The sequence below is a fragment of the Eriocheir sinensis genome, chromosome 26 (assembly GCF_024679095.1).
Source record: "Eriocheir sinensis breed Jianghai 21 chromosome 26, ASM2467909v1, whole genome shotgun sequence".
NCBI classification, from domain to species: Eukaryota; Metazoa; Arthropoda; class Malacostraca; order Decapoda; family Varunidae; genus Eriocheir; species Eriocheir sinensis.
Window position 1 is genome coordinate 16,218,044 of NC_066534.1, and position 22,119 is coordinate 16,240,162.

A 22,119-nucleotide genomic window follows, 5' to 3' on the forward strand; every position below is an offset into this window, starting at 1 on the left:
CCTGTCACAGTATACCAGAGAGCACCAGTGAGACCCCAGTATGATCTTATTGGACACTTGATAATCTGTTTGCATTGAAAAAAAAGAGGAATATATTCATGTTTATGTGATGTGGTTGTGATTGCTGGCAGTTAAGAAAGTCCTAATGCCAGAAAGTTGGAAAAGTGTTTGGACTTAAAAATCAAATAGTAAAAATAATATATATGTGTGTGTGACAAAGTTGATGCTAAGCTGTGTGCATCATACAGGAAGTGTTGGTCTTTTTTTCTTCATTCATAGTGTGTGGCAACGTGGGATACACTTTGATTGGTATTTAGATGAGCAGCCAAAGTAATTACAGAAAATTATATGCAGTGTGATTTACACTTTACGTAGGATTATTTTTCTCCTCGCGTTCCACTGAATGTCCAGGAAAAAAGTGTCCACAAAACCAAAAAAGATGTTTGTTTGGTGAGTGAGACTACTAACTTTTAGATGTTTAGGTACCGTACGGTATTCTTGTGTTGCAAAGTATGAAAGTGGAGGTGTTGAAGTGACTTAGGTGAGTGTTGTGTTGTGAGCATTGAGTCAGAAGTGTTGACAGTGTTTCCTTTTCACGGCAGTGGGACGAACACCACCAACGTGACGCAGACGAGGGTGACACACCGGCCACACGTCCACGTGACGCCCCTCAACGTGCCGGGCATGGGCATGAACCAGTTTGACCCCTTCCTGCCCTGCCAGAGTCACCACATCCGGCCGGCCACACGGAGGCGGCACCAGGCACAGACGCAGGTGAGCACACACTAATTCCTTGCCTGTAGTTGAGCATTAAACACCTGAAGTAATTCCACTGTGCACACACTCCAGGAAGCATCTTTACTGACTTTTTTATTCCGTTGTGTGATAAAGGGCCGTATTTTAAAACATTTCATCGCCCAAGTACACATATTTGACAAGGCTTTCAGAGGAGTTTTGAACATTTCCAGGTGTAGATATATAACCCTGATGGTAGTTTGGCCCTTCTACAGTAGCATGAGCCTAAAAAACACTCATTAGAACCCAATTGATCCCCTCTTTCACCTTTAGAAATAGTTGATGTGAGAAGCGCAAATGTCTTATAATACTGACTGAAGTGTTAACTCACCAGAAAATGCAACCTTTTATCCTACAAAGAAAACAGGAGATGCAAAAAAGAAATTAACTATGTCCAGAGGTAGTTTGATACTCCTGTCTTGGGAATTGGTTGTTGAAAGAAGGGACTTCCGTAGAGGGAAGAGGCTGTTGTGACTAGTGTGGGTTAGCCCGATGTGTTGTGTGGAGAGCTGTGATAACAACATGAGAGGGGATGGAGCTAAGGTTGCTAGACTTTAATGGGAGATGCAGGCAACAAGTAATCATGGCAGCCGTTTCAATTAGTTGGTACAATGCATCAGTGTGTGAAGATATGCTTTCAGTCGCTCATCAGGCCTTTATCTTCTTTTTATGCCACTGTTGTTAAGTTAATCACTGAAGATGCTTCTGTCTGATGTGTGTGCAATTGATCCTTCTCACATTGTTTACCTTTCAATATTGGTGCCTGTTTTGAGCAGACCCAAAGTGGCAGCAGCCCCACCCAGAGCAGGAGGACGGCAGCAGGTGCCCAGGTGGGTCACTCTCGGGGCCTCCAGCAGTGGCCAGTCACGGGCTGCATGTTGATGAATTAACTGCTTTCATCTCAATCACTGAATCAGTTATACACTCAGACACGGGCTTCTAACACTCAACTGACTTGATTTGTGGTGCTTTACAATCTGTACTATACGCCTTAATATTATGCTTATTTCCTCATGTCATTGTGGATTTATACCAATTTTTTCTATGATATGATGCTTGGCAACTAATATCTTATGCCCTTTGGTACCCAACAGCCTAGACTCACTGGGCAGCCAACACTTCCTCCGTCTAACTTTTTGCCTTTGCTGTTTCAAATAACTTTCTAACTTTTGACAATCACTCATTGGAACTTCAGGGTGCCTTACCAGCATCTTTTATATGCTACATACTTTAATACTTTAATTTTCTTCCTTTACTTATCCCTTTCAGAATTTAATCCATGAATTATTGCTTTGCTACTAACAAGGTGTTGTGTGTGTAGTGGTCAGGTACAGGAGTGTGCTGTGACTCCACCACAGGGATTCAGCAGTACTTTGTAGGTTTACTTGTTCTGCTCACTACAATAAACTGGGATGTATTATTAATCTTGTACGTGTGGAAAATAGTGTTCGAATTCTAAACATGCATTTTTTATATGCTTCAGATGTTCAACTGTAAAAAAAATTTGTGGAAATGCTGTACTTGAGGTAGTCTATTTTGTGCCATATTAAAATTTACTTTATTTTCCAAGAGATAACTTTCTTCATATTTAGGGCCTTCAGTAATGTGACTGGGTTGTTTGTGTAGACCTTTTCATGCAATGAACGCAACTTTTTCATGAAGCTAAAAGAAACTGGTGAACAATAGTGAGCTCAAAGTGATTACCAGTGACCTTGCAGGCGCAGGAGGGTGGTGGTGCTGCCCAGGCTGCTGCTCAGGCCCGGCCACAGGTGGGCGTGTCCCCCACAGCTTCCTCAGCCAATCCTCTCGCTGTGTTTGCCAACCTCATGGCCGAGGCGTTTGGTGGCCGGCAAGGAGGGGCGGCCCCTCAGGGTGACCAGCAGCAGCAGCAGCAGCAGCAGCAACAACAGCAACAGCAGCAGCAGCAGCAGCAGTCACCTGCTGCAGATTCCAGTGATTCACAAATAAGTGACCAAATGTTTGCTCAGTTAGTGCAGGTGAGTGTGTGCTGGAAGAACGCCTTCATGACAGTTACTATAACTGTCATGGCTCATGGCTCATGAAAACACAGTGACTGACAAAACCATCCTTAAGAATGTCTCCCTCTGCTTATGTAGTCTTAGTCAGGCTTAAGCATGAAGATACATGGAAAAATTCAGATGAAGTTGCTACAGTGAAGCCAGATTGGCAAGATCGTTTTTACGTTGACTCCTGCAGGTCCTTTCCTCCCCGGCGCTCTGCCACCCAGTCCTAACACCTATCTTCCTCTCATGTGTTATCTACAGCTTACATATGATAGGAAAAGATATGTGTTGGAACTGTGTGGCAGAGCGGCTGGGAGGAAAGGACCCTTGGCAGTCAATGCAAAAAAAATCTCGCCAGTCTGGTTTCACTAAAGCATTTCCAGAGTGTGGCGGTGAATGCTTGCCTGCACCACCACTCTGTCAATAATGGGCACTCTATTTTCAGACACCAATACCATGATGTACAGCAGCATGTTCTTATTTTGCAGGGAGTTATGTCTCAGGTCTCAGGCTCCCTTAATGCAGAGGGGGGAGGAGAAGGGGGCAACCAGCCATCAGGTGCTTCACTCCATGAGTTCCTGCAGCCCTTTGATGGGGGCATGTTCAGTGAGGGGGAGGAGAACTCTCTCTTCTACCAACTCTTCAACACAGTGGTGAGTAGTGGTGAGGCAAGATGTGCAGGAGTGCCCCTTTGCAATCCTCATTATTATGTTTGATAATGTTTGGTTAAAAAAGCACTTTTAAGCCTTGACCTATGACTAGTTATGAAATGTAATATGAGGCTGTGGATACAATCTATTTTGGCAAAGCTCCTTTAACTATATATTTATGTACTTCCAAAGGCAAGGTGCCTTGAGTTTGTGTTGCTTGTCCTCAGGCCCTCTCACTGTCCATTGGCGACATGGTGCAGCTGTTCTTTGGGCGGTCGAGAACAGTGAACCAGCTGCGTGAGCCACTGCAGCGTTTCATCAGGGAGCAGGCCTTGCAGGGGAACCAGGCCACGGAGGAGAACCTCAACCGTGCCATTGACAACATCCTCCAGGACCTCCACCCACACCTGGTGCTCACCGCTGTAAGAAACACACACACACACACACACACACACAGTGTATATATTCCTTGCTTTCAGAATAATATTGCTAATGAAATAAAACTCCATGTTAATGTTGAATATTCACTCACGAACTTATTATTTTTTTCCAGGGTGAGGCGCACGTCCATGAAGGGATAGATTATGTTTACTCTGTGCACAACTTCGTCAGACATCGCTTGCATGACATTTTCAATCTGGTGCTGAATCACAGTGAGTATGACCCTCGGGGATGTAGTGATAATGCTGCCAGTTTACAAGAATGTTTGTGAAGATTCTATGAATATTCTCTGTTTTCTCTTAGTCATAATCATTCTAAGTATTTTTTATTGTTTTACCAGCTGATGAGGAGACCTTTGGGCCATCACTTGTGTCCCTGATGAGGAGGACAATTGGGGAGTTCATTGCCCTCTCCCTCTACTGCTTCTCGGATGGTGCCCAGGGCCTGGAGAGAGTCCTACAGGAGAGAGTGGTATGTACCTTGCCTCCTACTTCCAACACAGTGAGGCCTGTATTAGGGATGCGTGTAAAGTGTCAAGTCGTAAATGGGGAGTTGATTGTATTTTACTTCCACTGCTGCTTTGATTTTATTTATTGCCTGAAAAGAGTTCATCGGGTATTTACATTTTAGTATGATGGAAGAAGAAGAGTCTGTTCCACCTCCTGGTTGTTGATAACCCAAGAATGCAAACCCTGAGGCACCAAATGAGGAGCACACTGAAAACCAATATTTGTAGATTACTTTCGTGTGTTGTCCTCAGTATGTAAAGATACCAAAAAGTAGCCAGTTACAATATCATATATGTGTTTATTGTACTTTGTTTATAATATGCAGTGGCTTATTCCACCGGTGTAATGGGGAATATAAGTTGTATGATGTTCATTTAATCCAAGTTGATAATAATAGCATAGGCCTTTCCCCATATTCTCTGAGTCTGCAATGTGACTCATCATGTCCAAAGTGGTGAAAAAAATTACATATGATTTTGTTTTCCCATGCAAAAATGCATCTATGCTTTTTTATATGGATTAATGATTGGAAACAAAAAATACATGGTGGTTGTGATATTTACCCTCCATTGTTCCCCTTGTGCAGCGGTCCATCATGACCGGGGTGAGTCCGGCCATCCAGAACTGGTCCATCAACACGTCCATCATGCAGCTGCGCTCCATGATGAGCCGCCTCACCATCACGGACGACTACATCCGCCGCTACGTCGTGTCCCCAGATGAGGGCCGCCGCATGGAGGATGAGCGCAGCCGCCGCCAACGTGCCGCCGAGACTGCCAGTACTCAGCCGCCACAGCCACCGCTGCCACCTGTCTCAGAGAGCAGCCTTGCAGGAGACAATGTTGTGCACGTTACAGCAGCCAATGGCCCCACTGTGGAGGTGTGTGTGTGTTTGTTTGTGTTTGTTGTGTATTCGTATGTTTGTGTGTACATTAGTTTAGAAGTTCTGGGACGTGTTTGCCTTGCTTGTCTTCTGTGCTAGTGTGAATATGAAAATAGAGAAAAGGACTGTTGTAATTGTTATTTTGTTGAAGGATGTCTATTCCTACACTTAATACACCTTTGTTTTGTGCCTGTGCAGCCCATGGAGGTGGAGGAGGTGGGGTGCATGGAGGAGGTGACCACCACAGGCTCGGAGCTGGAGATCGCTGTGGAGGGAGCAACAGGGGGAGCCACGGATGCCAAGGAGGAGGAGGCCCTGGAGGAGGCACCCATCATCATCAGTGACAAGCCTCAGCAATGGCACTCTGCTGTTCCTCAGGTAAATTATGTTGTATTTTAACTTATGTGATGTATGACTCAATTATTTCTTCCTTATCTCTGTATTTTGTTATCTAAGTGTTATTTGTCAACCTTGTTCTTATGGTGGCTTTATTTTGCTAGTCTTTTGAAGCCTCTTTGTTCAGGTCCAGGATCAGAGTTATTTGGAGGTCCTGGGTTGCTGAATATAGAATAGAATAGAGTGCTGGCGTTAGCATAAGACTGATGAATGAAAGCATGTAACGGGGCCTTTCAAAATGCATAAAAAAAGACTCTGATACTTCCCTACCATTCATACTACCTCATGATACTTGCTCTCTTATTGTCTGGCATATTTTCTGAAAGCTGCCCTCCTTCAATATCAGCCTCATAGTTTGTGGCATTTGTTCTTTCCGGCACCAACCCCATGCTGTGATTTTACTGGGCATCCTATGATTTCTTTTTATATATTAATGTAGCCATCCTACATAAACATTGAATTTGGTGCCATTTAACCATTGTTGTTGTGGCGCTGTGATTGAGTAGCCCAGTCAGTCAATCATCCTGTGCTGTGTGAACTGATCCACTACCACTTCCCCAGGACTGGATCCCTGTGATTACGAGGGACGTGGAGCGTCAGAGGCGAGGGGTGCCGGACACAGGCCTCAGTGATGCCTACCTCTGTGGGATGCCACTCAAGCGCCGCAAGCTAGCATCACAGCACAAGCCACATGGGTCCGTGCAGCAGGTCATACAAGGTCAGTGGAGTCTTTATTATTATTATCATTGTCATTATTTTTGTTATTATTTTTATTATTATTTAACACAATGCGTCTTGCTTCCCAAAACTAAGCATGTATGTATTCTTCAGACACGCTGCGGCACTGCATGCGAGGCGCCGGCATCAACAGGGTGGTGATGGACAGCGTGGCGGGCGAGGCGGCGAGTCAGCTGGGAGACTCCTTCGTGGGACACATGCGTTCCTCCCTCAGGCACAGACTCAACCACAACAAGGATTTCATGCCTGAGAAGTTCCCTAAGAGTGAGGAAAATATACGGAAAGAAAAATAACTGTAGATAGCTTTATATACAGGGAATTTAGGCTTGTTTTGCTGTGCTGGAGAAGTTGGTGTCTTTGAATAATCTTTAGCAGGCCACCAGTGCAACAGTGGGATAGAGGATTGTCTCTACAATCATGTATGATGTATGTGATGTACAGTGCTTTATAGCCTACTCAGAAGGAAGGTAATCCCTCTATGAAATGTATTATGTATGCAAATACCTAGGAAGAGTCTGGAGGGACATGTTATACTCATATATGCAAGGCACTACTGAGAATATATTAGGAATAAGCATCATCTAACATTCATACTTTCTTTCTTACACAGTATTTAATTGTGTATTATTACAACACAGTGTTAAAGGCTCACACCAAGGACGTTTTTCTTGCTTTGTGTCGACGCTTCCACAGCAGGAGGCGGCCAGCACCACGCGGCTGGCAGGGAGGGACTGGCATGTGAGATCAGGGTGTTGTGAAGCTTGGAGCAATGCATTTCTTTTCAAAGTGTTAGGAATTATGTTACCCCTAAATTATCATGAAGGTATTAAAAATAAAATGTGCCCTCATATCATGTATTATTTCACCTCATCTTCATAATTATCTTCATGCTTGTCTTTGTACAGTACTAAGCTTTGGGTGTAGCCTAGAGCTGCAAAGGAAGGGTTTCGCTCGCATTTTAACTCTGATTTTATCGCTAGTATTTTTCCAATGCGGTTTTGACTCAAATTCCTTTAGTCACTTTTTAGTATATGTTGCTGTTGCACGAGTTAGGTAAGGCAAGAATGATGAGGCAGTCGGTGGCTATATGGAAACCCTGTACAATGCCAAGCTGCTCTAGGAAAAGGTTAAAGAGCTCTGCCCACTGATGCCGTTAACCCGGTAGCAACGACGGGCCAAACATGTCGCTTTACCATGTAGCAGCAATGGGCCAAATTTGTGCCATGATATAAACCACCCAAAATAGATGATGCAAAAAATGATCACAAATGCTTTGATATATATTATGAAATGGTTTGTGTGAATGATGATTTTTTCTCAGTTTTCTTGCTTGGAGGGACCATTAAGAAACGTGATCCCTGCTGCTACCGGGTTAATGTGACAACACCTCATCTTGACACAGAGGGGAACATGGAGTGACTAGGGGTTTGGATAGCCACATAATTCTAAGCTTTGCACATCTCTTTGGATCACGGGAGTTTCGTGGGAGTCCATTATCCAAGTCCATCACTTCTCTGTTTTATTTATTTTGCCTTATTTTCATTACTTTTTCCTCTTTCTTGCTCTCTAATCTTTCTTTCTTCCTCTCTTTCTTCTTTCACCATTTTCTCTTCTCTCTCTTTCCTTCCCTACTTCCTCTCTTTTTCAGCCTTCTCTCTATCCTCTATCCTTCCCTACTTCTTTCCTCTTTCCTATTTTCCTATCTATCACTCTTTACTTCCTCTTCATTCTTTTGTATTCCCCTCTCTTTCCTCCCATTACCTCCAATAGTCGGCGTTGATTTCGTGAAGGAACCGTGGTCGCGTGTGTGAGGGGCCGTGGACCCACTTGTAAGGGGGCGCTGGATTCGCCAAACCACTTACGAGACCTGTTGATGGTAGGTCCTCTGGTAACTCCATCATCTAGGAACGCTCTTGATCTTAAAGCGACTCCAATGGCAATGCAAGAAGTGTCGACCAGGCCTGTACTTCATTCATCGTCATTGGAGCAGCCTAAACACAAGGATCATTCGTAGAGGACAGATTTACTTAGACACACCAATGACCGGTCTTGTAGTGGCTTGATGAATTCGGCCCAAACTGGAAGGGATCGGATTGAGGATTGAATACGTATTTGGTTTTGTGCCCACGTTGTCGGCATCTGTGTTTCATGATATACTCCTGTTTTTTTATACGGCAATTTTTTATTTCTATCAAAGAAAATCTACATGGTATCTGTCATTGATTGATTGATTGTTTATTGTTGCAAGTAAACAACAAAGGAGAAGGGAGGTTGTGATTTTCTGTATTTTCTGTTTATTTTCTGTATACGTATGTATCGACACTATCTTGCAATTTTATCTTTTCCCTCTCTCCTCTCCCTTTTCACGCCCCTCCGACACACTCCCTCTCCCTTATCACGCCCCTTCGACACACTCCCTCTCCCTTCTCATCACTCCTCTAACATTTCCCTTCATTCTGCCTTCCTCTCCCTCCCCCTCTGAAGCAACGCGGCATTCTGTATTAATAGATGTCCTCGTGAACCCCGTCAGGCCGCCCTTGCCTCTGTCCCTGACCCGCCTCACGCTACCCACACCATCTGCAGGGCTCTCTTGGGTGTAGCTACGGGCGCAGAAGAGAGAGAGAGAGAGAGAGAGAGAGAGAGAGAGAGAGAGAGAGAGAGAGAGAGAGAGAGAGAGAGAGAGCACATATTTCCCTCACTCTTTCTTTAGTGTCTCGCCGTATCGCCCTGCCCTGCGTGGTGGTGCCGAAGCCGCGGTCTGCTCGGCTGGCTCGGCGCCCCCCTGGCTTAGCGCGTCGTCATCTAGCAGCAACCACCCGCGACCCCGCCACTGTTATTGCGCCGAAACTTCCCAACTCATGTCGTTACTGAGTTCAAAAAGACGCCTTCCATTAATAAATGTTAAGCCCGGCCGTCCACGGGCTCGGGAAGGCTCGTATCTTTGGGGCGGGGGCGCACGCTTCAAAGACTCAAGGAATTTTGGTTTCCTAATGAATTGCAGGTTGACCGGATCACGTGCGCGTAAGGTTAGGCAAAGGAAGAATGGTGGCTCTTCATTATCTCGTGGAGGACGTGATATTCCTCCTGCGGCAGCTTTATTAAGAGGCGGAGGGAGGAAAGGAATGGTCAAACCCTCCTGTGCCGCCTGCCGCCCCTCCCGGCCCGTGCCAGCCCGCCCGTTGGCCCACACACTGCTCCGCGCCGACCCCGAAGCTCCGCCTTCTTATCTAAGCTCCGCCCCTCCCCTGCGTCCCCCGGAAGCAGTGTGTCAGCAGCGCTACGCCGAGCGGGTCAGCAGCGCCGTGGTACACGTCGGCCAACGCTGCGAACTTCAGTGACCTTCCGCAGGACCCGAAGACAGACAGACAGTCGTCCTCAAGCATCGGGACACAGAGCCTCGTTGTGGGCGTTGCAGGAGCGGCCGCGGGCTGGCCTCGAGCTGCTGGTGTGCTGCAGGGGCGCGCCTGGACCCTGAGGCGACCATCGGGCAGGCTCTGCGGCGCCGGGAGGAGGGTGAGTGTTGACCTGTGTGTGTGTGTGTGTGTGTCGGGAAGGGGAAGACTGTAGAAAAGGGGATGTCTTGATCTCTAGTTTTCATGCATACAACTTGTTAATAGAGAGACTCGTTGAGATTCCTCCGGTAGAATGTATAATCAGATTCTCATTAATTGCCGCGCGCTCTCTTCACAACAAGCATGAAATAATTGTGGACGGGGAGGCGCGTCTGCTCTCCACCCATGCAGCAAGGTAAAGGAATAGACCCTTCTCTTTACCTTGCCATGCAGCACGTGGGAGCAACCTCGAGAGCATTATATTCTAGGACGGTTTGTGCATGTGGGAAGGCGGGGCAGGAGGGGCGCCTTCCTGCCGGGGAGGTACACGTGGCGAGATGGCTGTGGGGGCGGCACCGCGTCGGGAAGGCCAGGCAAAAGAGGCTGTCTGTTTTTGGCATTCGCTTATGTGTTATTCAGGGACACCGCGAGACAGGGAAGGTAGTGTGCAAGCGAATTTTTGTCTTGGGTTTTCAGCACATATTAAACATTATAAGAAAGGGAGGGCAGGGTGGGGGTTAGATTTTCCTTATTCAGTTATTATACGTACCATTTCCACAGCAAGATAAGGGGAGGGCAGGGCAAGAAAACCAAGGGAATTGCTTTGTCTTGGGTATTCAGCGTATATGTATTAACCATTGATTATGCGAAAGGGAGGGCAGTGTGGGGGTTAGATTTTCCTTATTCAGCTATTATTACGTACCATTTCCACAGCAAGATAAGGGGAGGGCAGGGCAAGAAAGCCTCCGTCTGTGTGTAAGGGAAGCTTTGTCTTGGGTATTCAGCATATATTAACCACTATAAGAAAGGGAGGGCAGTGTGGGGGTTAGATTTTCCATATTCAGCTATTACGCACCATTTACACAGCAAGAGAAAGTTGGAAAGTTTCGTTTAGTGGGCGCAACATCTGTGGTCATATGCCGGAGAGAGACAGAAGGGGAAGGAATTATAGGAGAAGAGAACAGACCCCAGGAGACGGGACACAACCCCCGATTAATACCTGGTACCCATTCACTGCTGGGTGGACAGGGGCGTAGGGTATCGGAAAAGCCGCCCAAATTTTTCCACTCCGCCCGGGAATCACAGCAAGAGAAAGTGAGGGAAATTTTGTATTGGGTATTCAGCGTATATTAACCACTTATTATGAGAAAGGGAGGTCAGTGTGATGGTAGTTTTTCCTTGATCAACTACTACGTACATTTTACACAGCCAGAGAAGCTAGGGGAGAGCAGGGCAAGAACAGCTCCGTCTTAGGTATATCACTCTCAAGCAGCATAGGAATGAGACTGACAGACACGAAGGGCAGGGCAGACAAAGCTTTCTCTGTTATTCATTTACTCTTAAACACAACGATACATGGGGATTACAGGGCTGCTTATGACGCTACTAAGAATCGGGAGAGAGAGGACGGGGGTAGAAGGAGGGGCTCTGTTTACGATATATTACCATAGCACATGCAACAAGGAAGTGACCTCTTTTTGGGTCACTCTTTACTTTGTTTTTAGGAGCGATGTTTGCGGGCTTTTTTTTTGTTTTGCTTTTGTTTTTGCCCTTAAAAGCGTTATTACGTGGACAGGTGTGCGTTATTCGTCTGGCAACTGCTCGCAAGGGGTGAATTTCCATGTCACTATCCCACACACGAAGTTTGAAAAAATTGATGTTTTGGACCCGAATCAAAGAACTTCCTCCTTAAGCTTCTTTCTTTACTGTAAAAAAAAGGGGACATGGGAAGGGAGGAAGGCGTGGGAGAGCTTTACGTCACATGTTAGGCCTACATATGAAACAAGCAGACACGGAAGAACAGGTCGAGAGGGGCGCTTATCCATGTTTTTCATTACCCACTTACGAACACATCCAAGACTTGAAGGACAGCGTAAGGGGATCATTTTTGCAATTTTATTTGTCACGAAACTTGGGTTTACAAAAAGGTCGATCAGGTTCTACTATTAATACTTCCGGAAAACTCCTGAACGGAATTATGATCGTTAATTAATAAATGTTTCAAATGTAACTTACGGACGGTTTAGCGGGACAGAGTAAGGGGATCATTTTTACTATTTTATTTGTCACGAAACTTCGGTTTACAAAAAGGTCGATCATGTTCTACTATTAATATTTCCAGAAAACTCCTGCACGTACTTATGATCGTTAATTAATAAATGTTTCAAATGTAACTTACGGACGGTTTAGCGGGACAGAGTAAGAGGATCATTTTTACTATTTTACTTGTCACGAAATTCGGTTTACAAAAAGATCGATCATGTTCTACTATTAATACTTCCGGAAAACTCCTGCACGTACTTATGATCGTTAATTAATATATGTTTCAAATGTAACTTACGGACGGTTTAGCGGGACAGAGTAAGGGGATCATTTTTACCATTTTATTTGTCACGAAATTCGGTTCACAAAGAGATCGATCATGTTCTACTATTAATACTTCCGGAAAACTCCTGAACGGAATTATGATCGTTAATTAATAAATGTTTCAAATGTAACTTACGGACGGCTTAGGGAGGGAAGGGGTGCGGTACTAATTCGCATGGATCTCGGATATACAAGGAGATGGGGAGGCCAGGGCAGGGCGGGGAGAACGCTGTGACTTGGCTATTCACTAACATGCCACCAACACAATAATCACAATAATAAACGAGAAGGGAAAGACGGGAAAAGCCTCGTTCTTGATATTTACTCTCAATCAACGCCACCAGATTGTCGTACTCTGCCTCTTATGTTTGCCGATTTCCGACCCCAAAACTGCTTCCATCACCCAAATAACTGCCTTCATATATGGTTAACGTTTAAATGGTTAATTATTGGTGTTTCTTGGCAACAGTCAGCCAGAAATAGATGAATACGCGGCTCTGAGTACGATAATCTGGTAACCGTGCTCTCAATCTACATGGATATACCGAGAGATGGAAAGACCAGGGTGTGGGGGAACGTTTTAATCTGGCTATCTACTTATGTGCCATTAACACAACAACAGACGAGAAGGGAAGGACGGGAAAAGCTTTGTTCATGATATTTATTCGCTTGCTTCTTGGATATTCCGGGTGAAGGGAAGAACGGGGTGGGAGAACGCTTTAACCGGGGTGAGAGAACGCTTTAACCGGGGTGGGAGAACATAAGAACTTAGGGAAACTGCAAGAGGCCTTAACCGGGGTGGGAAAACGCTTTAACTTGGGTGGGAGAACGCTTTAACCGGGGTGGGAGAACGCTTTAACCGGGGTGGGAGAACGCTTTAACCGGGGTGGGAGAACGCTTTAACCGGGGTGGGAGAACATAAGAACATAGGGAAATTGCAAGAGGCCTTAACCGGGGTGGGATATTAACCGGGGTGGGAGAACGCTTTAACCGGGGTGGGAGAACGCTTTAACCGGGGTGGGAGAACGCTTTAACTGGGGTGGGAAAACGCTTTAACCGGGGTGGTCGAACGCTTTAACCGGGGTGGGAGAACATAAGAACTTAGGTAATTTGCAAGAGGCCTTAACCGGGGTGGGAGAACGCTTTAACCGGGGTGGGAGAACGCTTTAACCGGGGCGGGAGAACGCTTTAACCGGGGTGGGAGAACATAAGAACATAGGGAAATTGCAAGAGGCTTTAACCGGGGTGGGATAACGCTTTAACCGGGATGGGAAAACGCTTTAACTTGCTTATTACTTACTCGCCATTAACACATCAACATGCGAGGAGGGAGGAACGAGAAAGCTTTGTACCGGGAGCAATTCTTAACTTCCTATACGTTTTAGAATAATGCACAGGGAGGGCAGGACGGGAAAATAGTCTGACTGGAAGAAGAAAAAATGGAGACCTTGCATGGAGGGAAAAAAGAATATCGGGGGAGAAACTGAAGAACACTGAAAGGGGATAAAAAGGGAAGATGAAGACTGAAAAAAAAAGGCTGCGGAAGAATAGGTCTTTTATTGCCTCTAGGAAAGCAATATTCTTGTTATGGAATCGTTTGGCGCTTCTTGTGATAGCGAAGAGCGACTAATGGGCAGCTCCGTTTAGTGACCCCGATGAAAAGAGAGAAATAATGAAGATACAGGAAAACAATTAAGGAATACACGGACGCCTTTACCAACGATGCCAGATTGTCGTACTCAGCCTCCAATGTTTGCCAATTTCCGACCCAAAAACTACAGTATTTTCTTGTGATAGCGAAGAGCGACTAATGGGCAGCTCCGTTTAGTGACCCCGATGAAAAGAGAGAAATAATGAGGATACAGGAAAACAATTAAGGAATACACGGACGCCTTTACCAACGATGCCAGATTGTCGTACTCAGCCTCCAATGTTTGCCAATTTCCGACCCAAAGACTGCCTCCTCGACCCTAATAACTTTCTTCATATATAATTATCGTTAAAATAGTTAATTCTCGGTGTTTTTTTGGCAATAGCTATGGCTCAGAAACCGGTAAATATGAGGCTCTGAGTACGATAATCTGTCAACGGTGGCCTTTTCAATCTCTATGGAGGCAATACTGATGGCGCGTTAATTGTTATAGGCGGCGGGTTTAGCGTTTCTTGTCCTAGTGAAAGGCGACGAAAGAAGACTCGAAAAGAAAGGAATTAATGAAGGGAAGCTGAAAAGATATGAGATAATAAAGAATAACAACCTTTTTCTCGACTCTAGGAAGGCAATACTCAAGTTACCGCGGAGGGTTTAACTCTACGGTCGTATTACTTAAAATTTCGTCGCCCAAGTTCACAGATTTGACAAGGCTATCGTAGGTGTTTGGGGCATTTCCAGGGATAGTTTTATGGCCCTGGTGGTAGTCTGACCCTTCTTCTGTACCATGGACCGAAAAGAACACTCATTAGAACTCATTTGATCCACTCTTTGACCTTTAGAAATAGCTGATATGAGAAGCAAACGTGTCTTATAGTACCGGGGGGGTGTCGGGGAGTGAGCGTCTCTCTCGTTTCAGCTGCGGGCGACTTTTGATGATTCGGAGGAAATAAATCAGGGAGGGCAGTGCAGAACTATCAAAATGGAGGAATAGTTGCTTTTTAAATACCCCCAGGGAGGCCATATTATTCTCGTCACGAAGGGGCAAAAGGAAAACTATAGCAAAATATAGGAATAATAGCTTTTTAATATCTCTAGGAATACAGTATTTTCTTTAAGGCCATGTTAGGCGCGGAGGGACAGAGGAAAACTAGGCAAATGTAGGAATAATTGCTTTTTTAATATCTCTAGGAAAGCAATATTCTCCTTACGGATATATTAGGCGCGGAGGGACAGAGGAAAACTATAGCAAAATGTAGGAATAATTGCTTTTCACTCCTCCTAGGAAGGCAATATTCTCCTTACGGTCATCGTTAGGCGGAGGGGCACGCTGGTTTTCATCTCCCACGCTTTCCATCCCGGCAGCAGCCTCCTCATCTCGCCGCCGCCTCTGCCCCGCCGCCGCGCCGCCGCTACGCACACACAAACACACGTGCTCCGGCAGGTGTAAATATTTGGAATGCGGGAAGAGTGGTGACGGGGACGCTCAGCAAAGATAAAGAGCAGCATTGGAGGCTAGCAATGCCCAGTGTCTTTCTTGGAAGTGCTGAAGGAAGGTGGGAGCCGTGTGATCATGGGCGTCCGATGGGAGAGAGGGAGGATAAAGGTGAGCAGATGTCCCCGAAAATCTGTTATGTTCCTGTTGACACTCGTTTGCAGGTTATAACAGACTTAGGGTCGTATTTTAAAACATTTCGTCGCCCAAGTTCACATAGTTGACATGGCTTTCGTAGGAGCTGTAGGCCTATCCAGGGGTAGTTTTATGACCCTGGTGGTAGTTTGACCCTTCTTCTGTGCCATGAACCTTAAAAAACACTCATGAAAACCCGATTGATCTCCTCTTTGACCTTTAGAAATAGTTGATGTGAGAAGCGATGGTGTCTTAAAATTCGGCCCTTAATACTTTCCGAACCTCAGTAGAACACTTGCTGCAGTTCTTGGTAACCGTATGTGCCATTGCCTTGTGGTTTTAATCAATGAGAATAGGAAATTTGATCCTGAGGGCGCTCCTGCAGTCGGCAATGATACTTTTTGCTTTTACTTATCGGTGTGTGCGCCATCTATCGACCCGGCAAGAAACTAAAACGGGGACAGTATCGGATTTTTTCTCCTACATTGGCAAGTCTATTTCTGGCGTGTCGAAGGTGAGGGTTCATTATGTAGCAAGTATTTTTTGCTATTATGTGTTATTGTTTCCTTCACTCCCTCGTCATCACCCTTCCTTCCTTCCTTCCTTCCTTCCTCTTTTCAAGCTTCTCCCTATCACCCATCTTGCTTTTCTTCTTTCCCGCATTTTTCCTTTATTTAACCTCTGCCCATTACCCTTCCTTCCTTCCCTCCTTCCCCTTTCTCTCCCCATTCTGCCTTCTTATCTATTTCCACTCTTTCAACTGCTCCCAATTAGTTACCCCGTTGCCGTGCCCGATTCGTCTCCATCACATCTTATGCCCCACGAAAAACACCACCACAAACATTGCAATTACCCGTCATGCAGTAACAACACATATTAAGCAGAAAAAAAAGATGGGTCGCTTCGGTAGGTGTTGATTAGCATTCTCTACCAAGCTAAGTGCCTCCATAAATCGATTAAAACAAAGCAAAACGAATTCTTGTACTGACCCAGGGAATAGTTTAGTTTCACCCTATAGTTTGTGCATTACGTGTGTGTGTGTGTGTGTGTGTGTGTGTGTGTGTGTCCGGGAGTGAGTGCTTGTGGTGGTAGCGGGAGTGTGTGTGTGTGTGTGTGTGTGTGTGTGTGTGTGTTCTCTCGTCCCTTCATCTGATTGGCCGGGACACAGCAACATCCCACCAATGAAATAACAGAACCAACCAACCACTCGCTCCGTCCGTCGCTAAATTCGAGTCTCCGGTGAACTCTGCATTTCCCGGTTCACCTTTTATCGATTCTCCCTCAGTTGTGTTGATGTGGGTTAGGTAGTAAGATTATGCTCGTTGATGTTTAGAGGTAATGGTAAAGGTGGGTGCGTACGCTATAGCTGCGCGTGGCTCCTGTGCTCATCTCCGAACCATTGGCCCTTTTTTGTTGACGTGACGCAGAGTGTGTGGTGGAATGCAGCAGGTGGGCGAGGGAACAGGATGAAAGGTGGAAAATTAGCAGGTGAGCAGAAGTATGGCGGAGAGGCAGGGGAAGGGAAGGAAGGGAGGGATGTGAATTAGAGAGAAGAGGAAATATGGGTCAAGGAGTGAAGGGAAGGGAAGAGAAGGAAAAAAAAAAGAGGTCAAGGGGTAAGATGAATGGGAAGAAGGGGAAAGGGAAGGGAATATTGGTCAACAAGGGATGGGAAGGAGAAGGGGAAAGGGATGGGAATATTGGTCAACAAGGGATGGGAAGGAGAAGGGGAAAGGGATGGGAATATTGGTCAACAAGGGATGGGAAGGAGGAGGGGAAAGGGATGGGAATATTGGTTAACAAGGGATGGGAAGGAGAAGGGGAAAGGGATGGGAATATTGGTCAACAAGGGATGGGAAGGAGAAGGGGAAAGGGATGGGAATATTGGTCAACAAGGGATGGGAAGGGAAGAAGAGGAGGAAATGACGTCAAAGAGGGAAGGGAAGAGGAAGGGAAAGAGGAAAGAAGGAAGGGAAGGGAAAGTGTAGGAGGAGTGGATAAAGAGAGAGAGAGAGAGAGAGAGAGAGAGAGAGAGAGAGAGAGAGAGAGAGAGAGAGAGAGAGAGAGAGAGAGAGAGAGAGAGAGAGAGAGAGAGAGAGAGAGAGAGAGAGAGAGAGGTATAAACAAACATAACTAAAGGAAGAAAAAATAAAAGATAATGGAATAGCTAAATATAAACATACATAAAAATAAAGAGAGGGAAAAAGAAAATAATTGAAACTTAAAAAAAAAATATATAAGATTGATAAATACATGAATATAGGAGAGAGAGAGAGAGAGAGAGAGAGAGAGAGAGAGAGAGAGAGAGAGAGAGAGAGAGAGAGAGAGAGAGAGAGAGGTGTAAGCAATTGAAAGGGAGGAGAAAACGAGTGAATATGGGACACTCGGCTTTTTTTCTTTTCCTTGATAATAATAAAAAAAAAAACTGACCCCTTATTAATGATCCTACGCTGTGTGGCAACAACTTAGTCACGTGATCAGGGACAGTTAGGCCTATAACATCATGCCAGCGTTCCGTCGTCTCTGAGTTGTGGTTCGAAACGGGATCCGCGACTCGTCTGACTTCGGATACTCGGGTCACTATTTTCAGACGCTTCCGAATCTCACCTCAACAATTTCCAGAGGCCGTTGTGGAGATTAGTCAAGCTCGTATGAGTATTTTCACTAATTCTAACTCGAAGGCAATGAAGTGGATTTACATTTCCCGAACAAACACTTTTCTGACCGCGATCTTCACCTTTGAAATGATAAACAAAAATCGAACGAACAAACAAACAAAAAGGAATGACAGAGTTAGGCGCCGTGAGACATATAGACGTAGTGTGTGTGTGTGTGTGTGCGTGTGGGTGTAGCCGGGCTGTCGTACCCATGTTAGTGTGCATATTACGTGTGTGGACGAAGATATAGCAAGTGTAGGCGTGTGGTTTGAGTGAGCGTACAAGACTGGCTGGCTTCTCCCATCGCCGCCACTTCGCAGCTGGTGAGACTGATGGGTAGGACGAAATTGTGAGTGTAAGCATTACGCGGTTGTGGTGATTTAGTTGTTATTGTTTTGTTTTTAGATACGAGACTGTCAGGATGGGTGAAGAGCTGTGAGGAGTCGCGTAGCAGTTTCAAGTGCTTATTGTGATTCTGTTTAGCCAGACTTAGAAGAGATTGTTAGACTGAGCGAGTACTTGAGTAAGGATTCACTGGTTGTGTTAGTATGATGTTAGTTGAGATGCAAGAATGCTTAACCCGTCCGCTGCGATTGGCACGGATTTCGCCTTCACTGGCAGCCTGGTAACATATGCTCCCAGGTCTTTCTGTGCCTCTGTGGTGGGTAGTGGAGTGTTTCCCATGTGGTATTGGTATGCTGGATTTCCCCCCCCAAGATGCATGACCTCATATTTTTCTTCACTGAATTGGAGCAGCCACTTTTTGTTCCACCCCTGTAGCTTGGTGATGTCTTCTTGTAGGAAATCAGCATCCAAGGAGTTAACCAGCTGGGTATTTCAATTTGTGTGTTGCAGATAAAACCCGAAATCAGTCGGAACTTGTCTAAACTTGTCAAAATCAATGTACTAGTGTAAAATTGGTATTTCCTAGGCATAATTAGTTTTGTAAAAGTTCAGTCAATTCATGATAACTGCAAAAAAGTTAATCAAAACGAAGTGAAGTATTCTGTTTGACCCCGCCGTGTGTGTGTGTGTGTGTGTGTGTGTGTGTGTGTGTTAAATGGGTTATGTTTTATGATGTTGGTTTGGATGTTTCTCTCTCTCTCTCTCTCTCTCTCTCTCTCTCTCTCTCTCTCTCGATCCAAGACAAACATTCCCATTGACTTTCTTCTTCAGGATCATTTCCCTGCAAACTATTTTTTTTTCTTTCTTTTCATTTCTTTATTTTTTCCTATTTTTAGTTTTCAGCAAAATTTTCCTTCCCTCGTTTCTTTTTTTTTTTTTTTAGTTTTCGGCAAAAATTTTCTTCTTCCGTTTTACAATAACTTTGGAATGATGATATTTTTTTTTCCGTGTGTTCAACCATTCCGTGTGTTCCTTGATGGCTCTGTTTTTCTTTTTTTGCTCCATTAATAACACACACACACACACACACACACACACACACACACACACACACACACACACACACACACACACACACACATAGTTTACATGTTATTGCGTCCACCTCTGAATGGCGGGGCTTACCGAAACAGTCAGGTGGTCATCTTGCCTTCCTGTAACCCTAACACCTGAGATACTGAGGTCATTCACGCTCTGGTCAGTCAGTTAGGCAAGGCAGGGCAAGGACGCGGCCTCACCTTCCTCTCCTTGTGTTCTAGAGGCAGTGTTATTTTGGGTACAGTTAATTCTCAAGTATTTCGGGGCAGGAGGAGGAAGACGAGGAGTAAGAGGAAGAGGAATAGAACGGAGAGGGGGAAGAGGAGAAGAAGGAGGACTAGAAGATGAAGAAGAAGGCGTACTAGAAGAAAAGGAAGGCAGCTAGGACGAAGAAAAGGAAAGTGAAGAGGAGGAAGAGGAGAAGGAGAAGAAGAAGGGGTACTAGAAGAAAAGGGAGACAGCAAAGACGAAAATAAGGAAAATGAAGAAAAGGAGGAGCGGAGAAGAGGAAGAGGAGAAGGAGGATGAGGACTAGAAGGAGGGGAACTAGAAGAAAAGAAAGACAGGTAGGACAATGAGAAGGAAAATGAGGAAAAGGAGGAGCACAAGGAGGGAACACTGACACCGAAGACACTGACTGACGGAGCCTTGATCTTGATAGAGGTGCAATGTAGTCGTTTCAACCTATTTATATGTAGCAAGACTTTTTAAATTATTATTGGTACTCTCCTCATCGTCTTCGTCCTCTTCTTCGTTATCCTCCCATCTATCTCCTCCTCCGCCTTCTTCGCTCCTATAAAAAAAAAATCATTTAAAGGTAGTAAATAGCTGACATATGAGAGGAAGCGAGAGGCGTTGAGAGTGTGTGGAAATACTTTAGTCCTTCCTCTTTTTATACCTCCTACCGGTCTTCCTTTTCTTCTATCCCTCCTCCTCCTCATTCTCTTCGTCCTCGTTCTCCTGTTATTCTTATTCCTCCTATCCCTCATCTTCCTCCTCCTCCTCCTCCTCGTCACCATCATTCCTTTCGTCTCCATTCCTCTTATACCTGGGAAGCTTAAGCCGTACTCACGACAGCTAAGGCGGGGTGAAGCAACACACACACACACACACACACACACACACACACAGAGGCTGCATTATAGAGACGGAGCAGTGTTCTTTTTTGGGGTGTGTGTGGAAGGGTTGTTAAGGGGAGGAGGGGAGGGGGGTTTATTGAAGGGGGGAGGGGGGAGAATGTACTCATTACTATGTCCTAAACCACTCTTGACCCATTAATAAATTTGACCATTCCTTTGTCGACCTAAACTCATCTGAATCTTTTTTTTTTTAATGTTATACTGGTTTGTGTGGTGGGGGGTAAGGGGGGTGGAGAGAGAGAGAGAGAGAGAGAGAGAGAGAGAGAGAGAGAGAGAGAGAGAGAGAGAGAGAGAGAGAGAGAGAGAGAGAGAGAAGATAAAACAAAAGAAAAGAGAAGAAAAAGAAAAAAAGAAAAGAAAAAAAGAATGGAGAGGAGAAAGGAGAAAAGAGAAGAGAAGCGAGAGAAGAGAAAAGAGGAGAAAAGAGGAAGAGAGAGAGAGAGAGAGAGAGAGAGAGAGAGAGAGAGAGAGAGAGAGAGAGAGAGAGAGAGAGAGAGAGAGAGAGAGAGAGAGCATCACTAAACATTATCCACAAAACATTCTCTTTGGAAGGTCATACAATCCCTTCAATACGAGAGTGACACGGAGGACGGAGGACTGTGAGAGTGGGAGGGAGTGGGCGGGAGTGACAGCGCTCTTCACTCCCCTTCCTTCTCTCCCTTTTCTCTCTTAATCAATGGTAGAATACGAATAGAAAGCAAATTAGTGTAGAAAAAGAACAGTGTGAGACGAGTAGAGATAAGCAGTAGTAGTTTGCAAGTGTATTAGGCTGTTCAAAGGGGTAACATTAAGAGAGAGAAAGAGAGAGAACAAAACACCCCCATAGCAGAGAACAGGAAAGCAGAGAACAATGGTAGAATAAAAAGAGAAAGCGGTTTAGTGTAGAGTCAGTAGAAGGAAACCAGTAGTAACGTAGAAGTTTATTAGGTAACTCAAAGGAAAAACATTAAGGGTCGCATTTTAAAACATTTAGTCGCCCAAGTTCACCTATTTGACAAGGCTTTCGTAGGCGTTTCGGGCATTTCCAGGAGTAGTTCCATGACCCTGGTGGTAGTTTGACCCTTCCTCTGTACCGTGAACCTCAAGAAACACTCATTAGAACCTGATTGACTCCCTCTTTGACCTTTTGAACTAGCTGATGTGAAAAGCGAGTGTCTTATAAGGAGAGAAAAATATGCATTGGTTCAGAAAGCAGAGACCATGATGCGAGTTGTATAATTGGAGGGAGTTATTTGTTGGGAGTGCGAG

At 45.2% G+C, this 22,119-nt stretch overlaps 2 protein-coding genes across 8 annotated transcripts in view; both read left to right on the top strand.

Annotated features, from left to right (window-relative positions):
• The window catches only part of LOC127003827 (large proline-rich protein BAG6-like), a 33,296-nt gene extending 26,012 nt beyond the window's left edge, over positions 1–7,284 (top strand). For 6 of the 7 annotated variants that reach the window (XM_050870895.1, XM_050870896.1, XM_050870897.1 and 3 more), the window contains exons 13-23: positions 603–774; positions 1,572–1,625; positions 2,514–2,792; positions 3,308–3,472; positions 3,697–3,891; positions 4,023–4,122; positions 4,251–4,381; positions 5,006–5,299; positions 5,501–5,680; positions 6,260–6,416; positions 6,530–7,284. In XM_050870895.1, coding sequence (XP_050726852.1) covers positions 603–774; positions 1,572–1,625; positions 2,514–2,792; positions 3,308–3,472; positions 3,697–3,891; positions 4,023–4,122; positions 4,251–4,381; positions 5,006–5,299; positions 5,501–5,680; positions 6,260–6,416; positions 6,530–6,729 — 1,927 coding nt within the window. In that variant the 3' untranslated portion in view covers positions 6,730–7,284. The remainder of the gene's footprint in view (positions 1–602; positions 775–1,571; positions 1,626–2,513; positions 2,793–3,307; positions 3,473–3,696; positions 3,892–4,022; positions 4,123–4,250; positions 4,382–5,005; positions 5,300–5,500; positions 5,681–6,259; positions 6,417–6,529) is intronic. The other variant, XM_050870898.1, reaches the window with a different exon arrangement.
• Positions 7,285–9,399: 2,115 nt separating this feature from the next.
• LOC127003828 (leucine-rich repeat-containing protein 70-like) overlaps positions 9,400–22,119 on the top strand; it is a 95,039-nt gene continuing 82,319 nt past the window's right edge. Inside the window, exon 1 of the mRNA XM_050870899.1 lies at positions 9,400–9,949. The gene's annotated coding sequence lies outside the window, so the exon portion shown is untranslated. The remainder of the gene's footprint in view (positions 9,950–22,119) is intronic.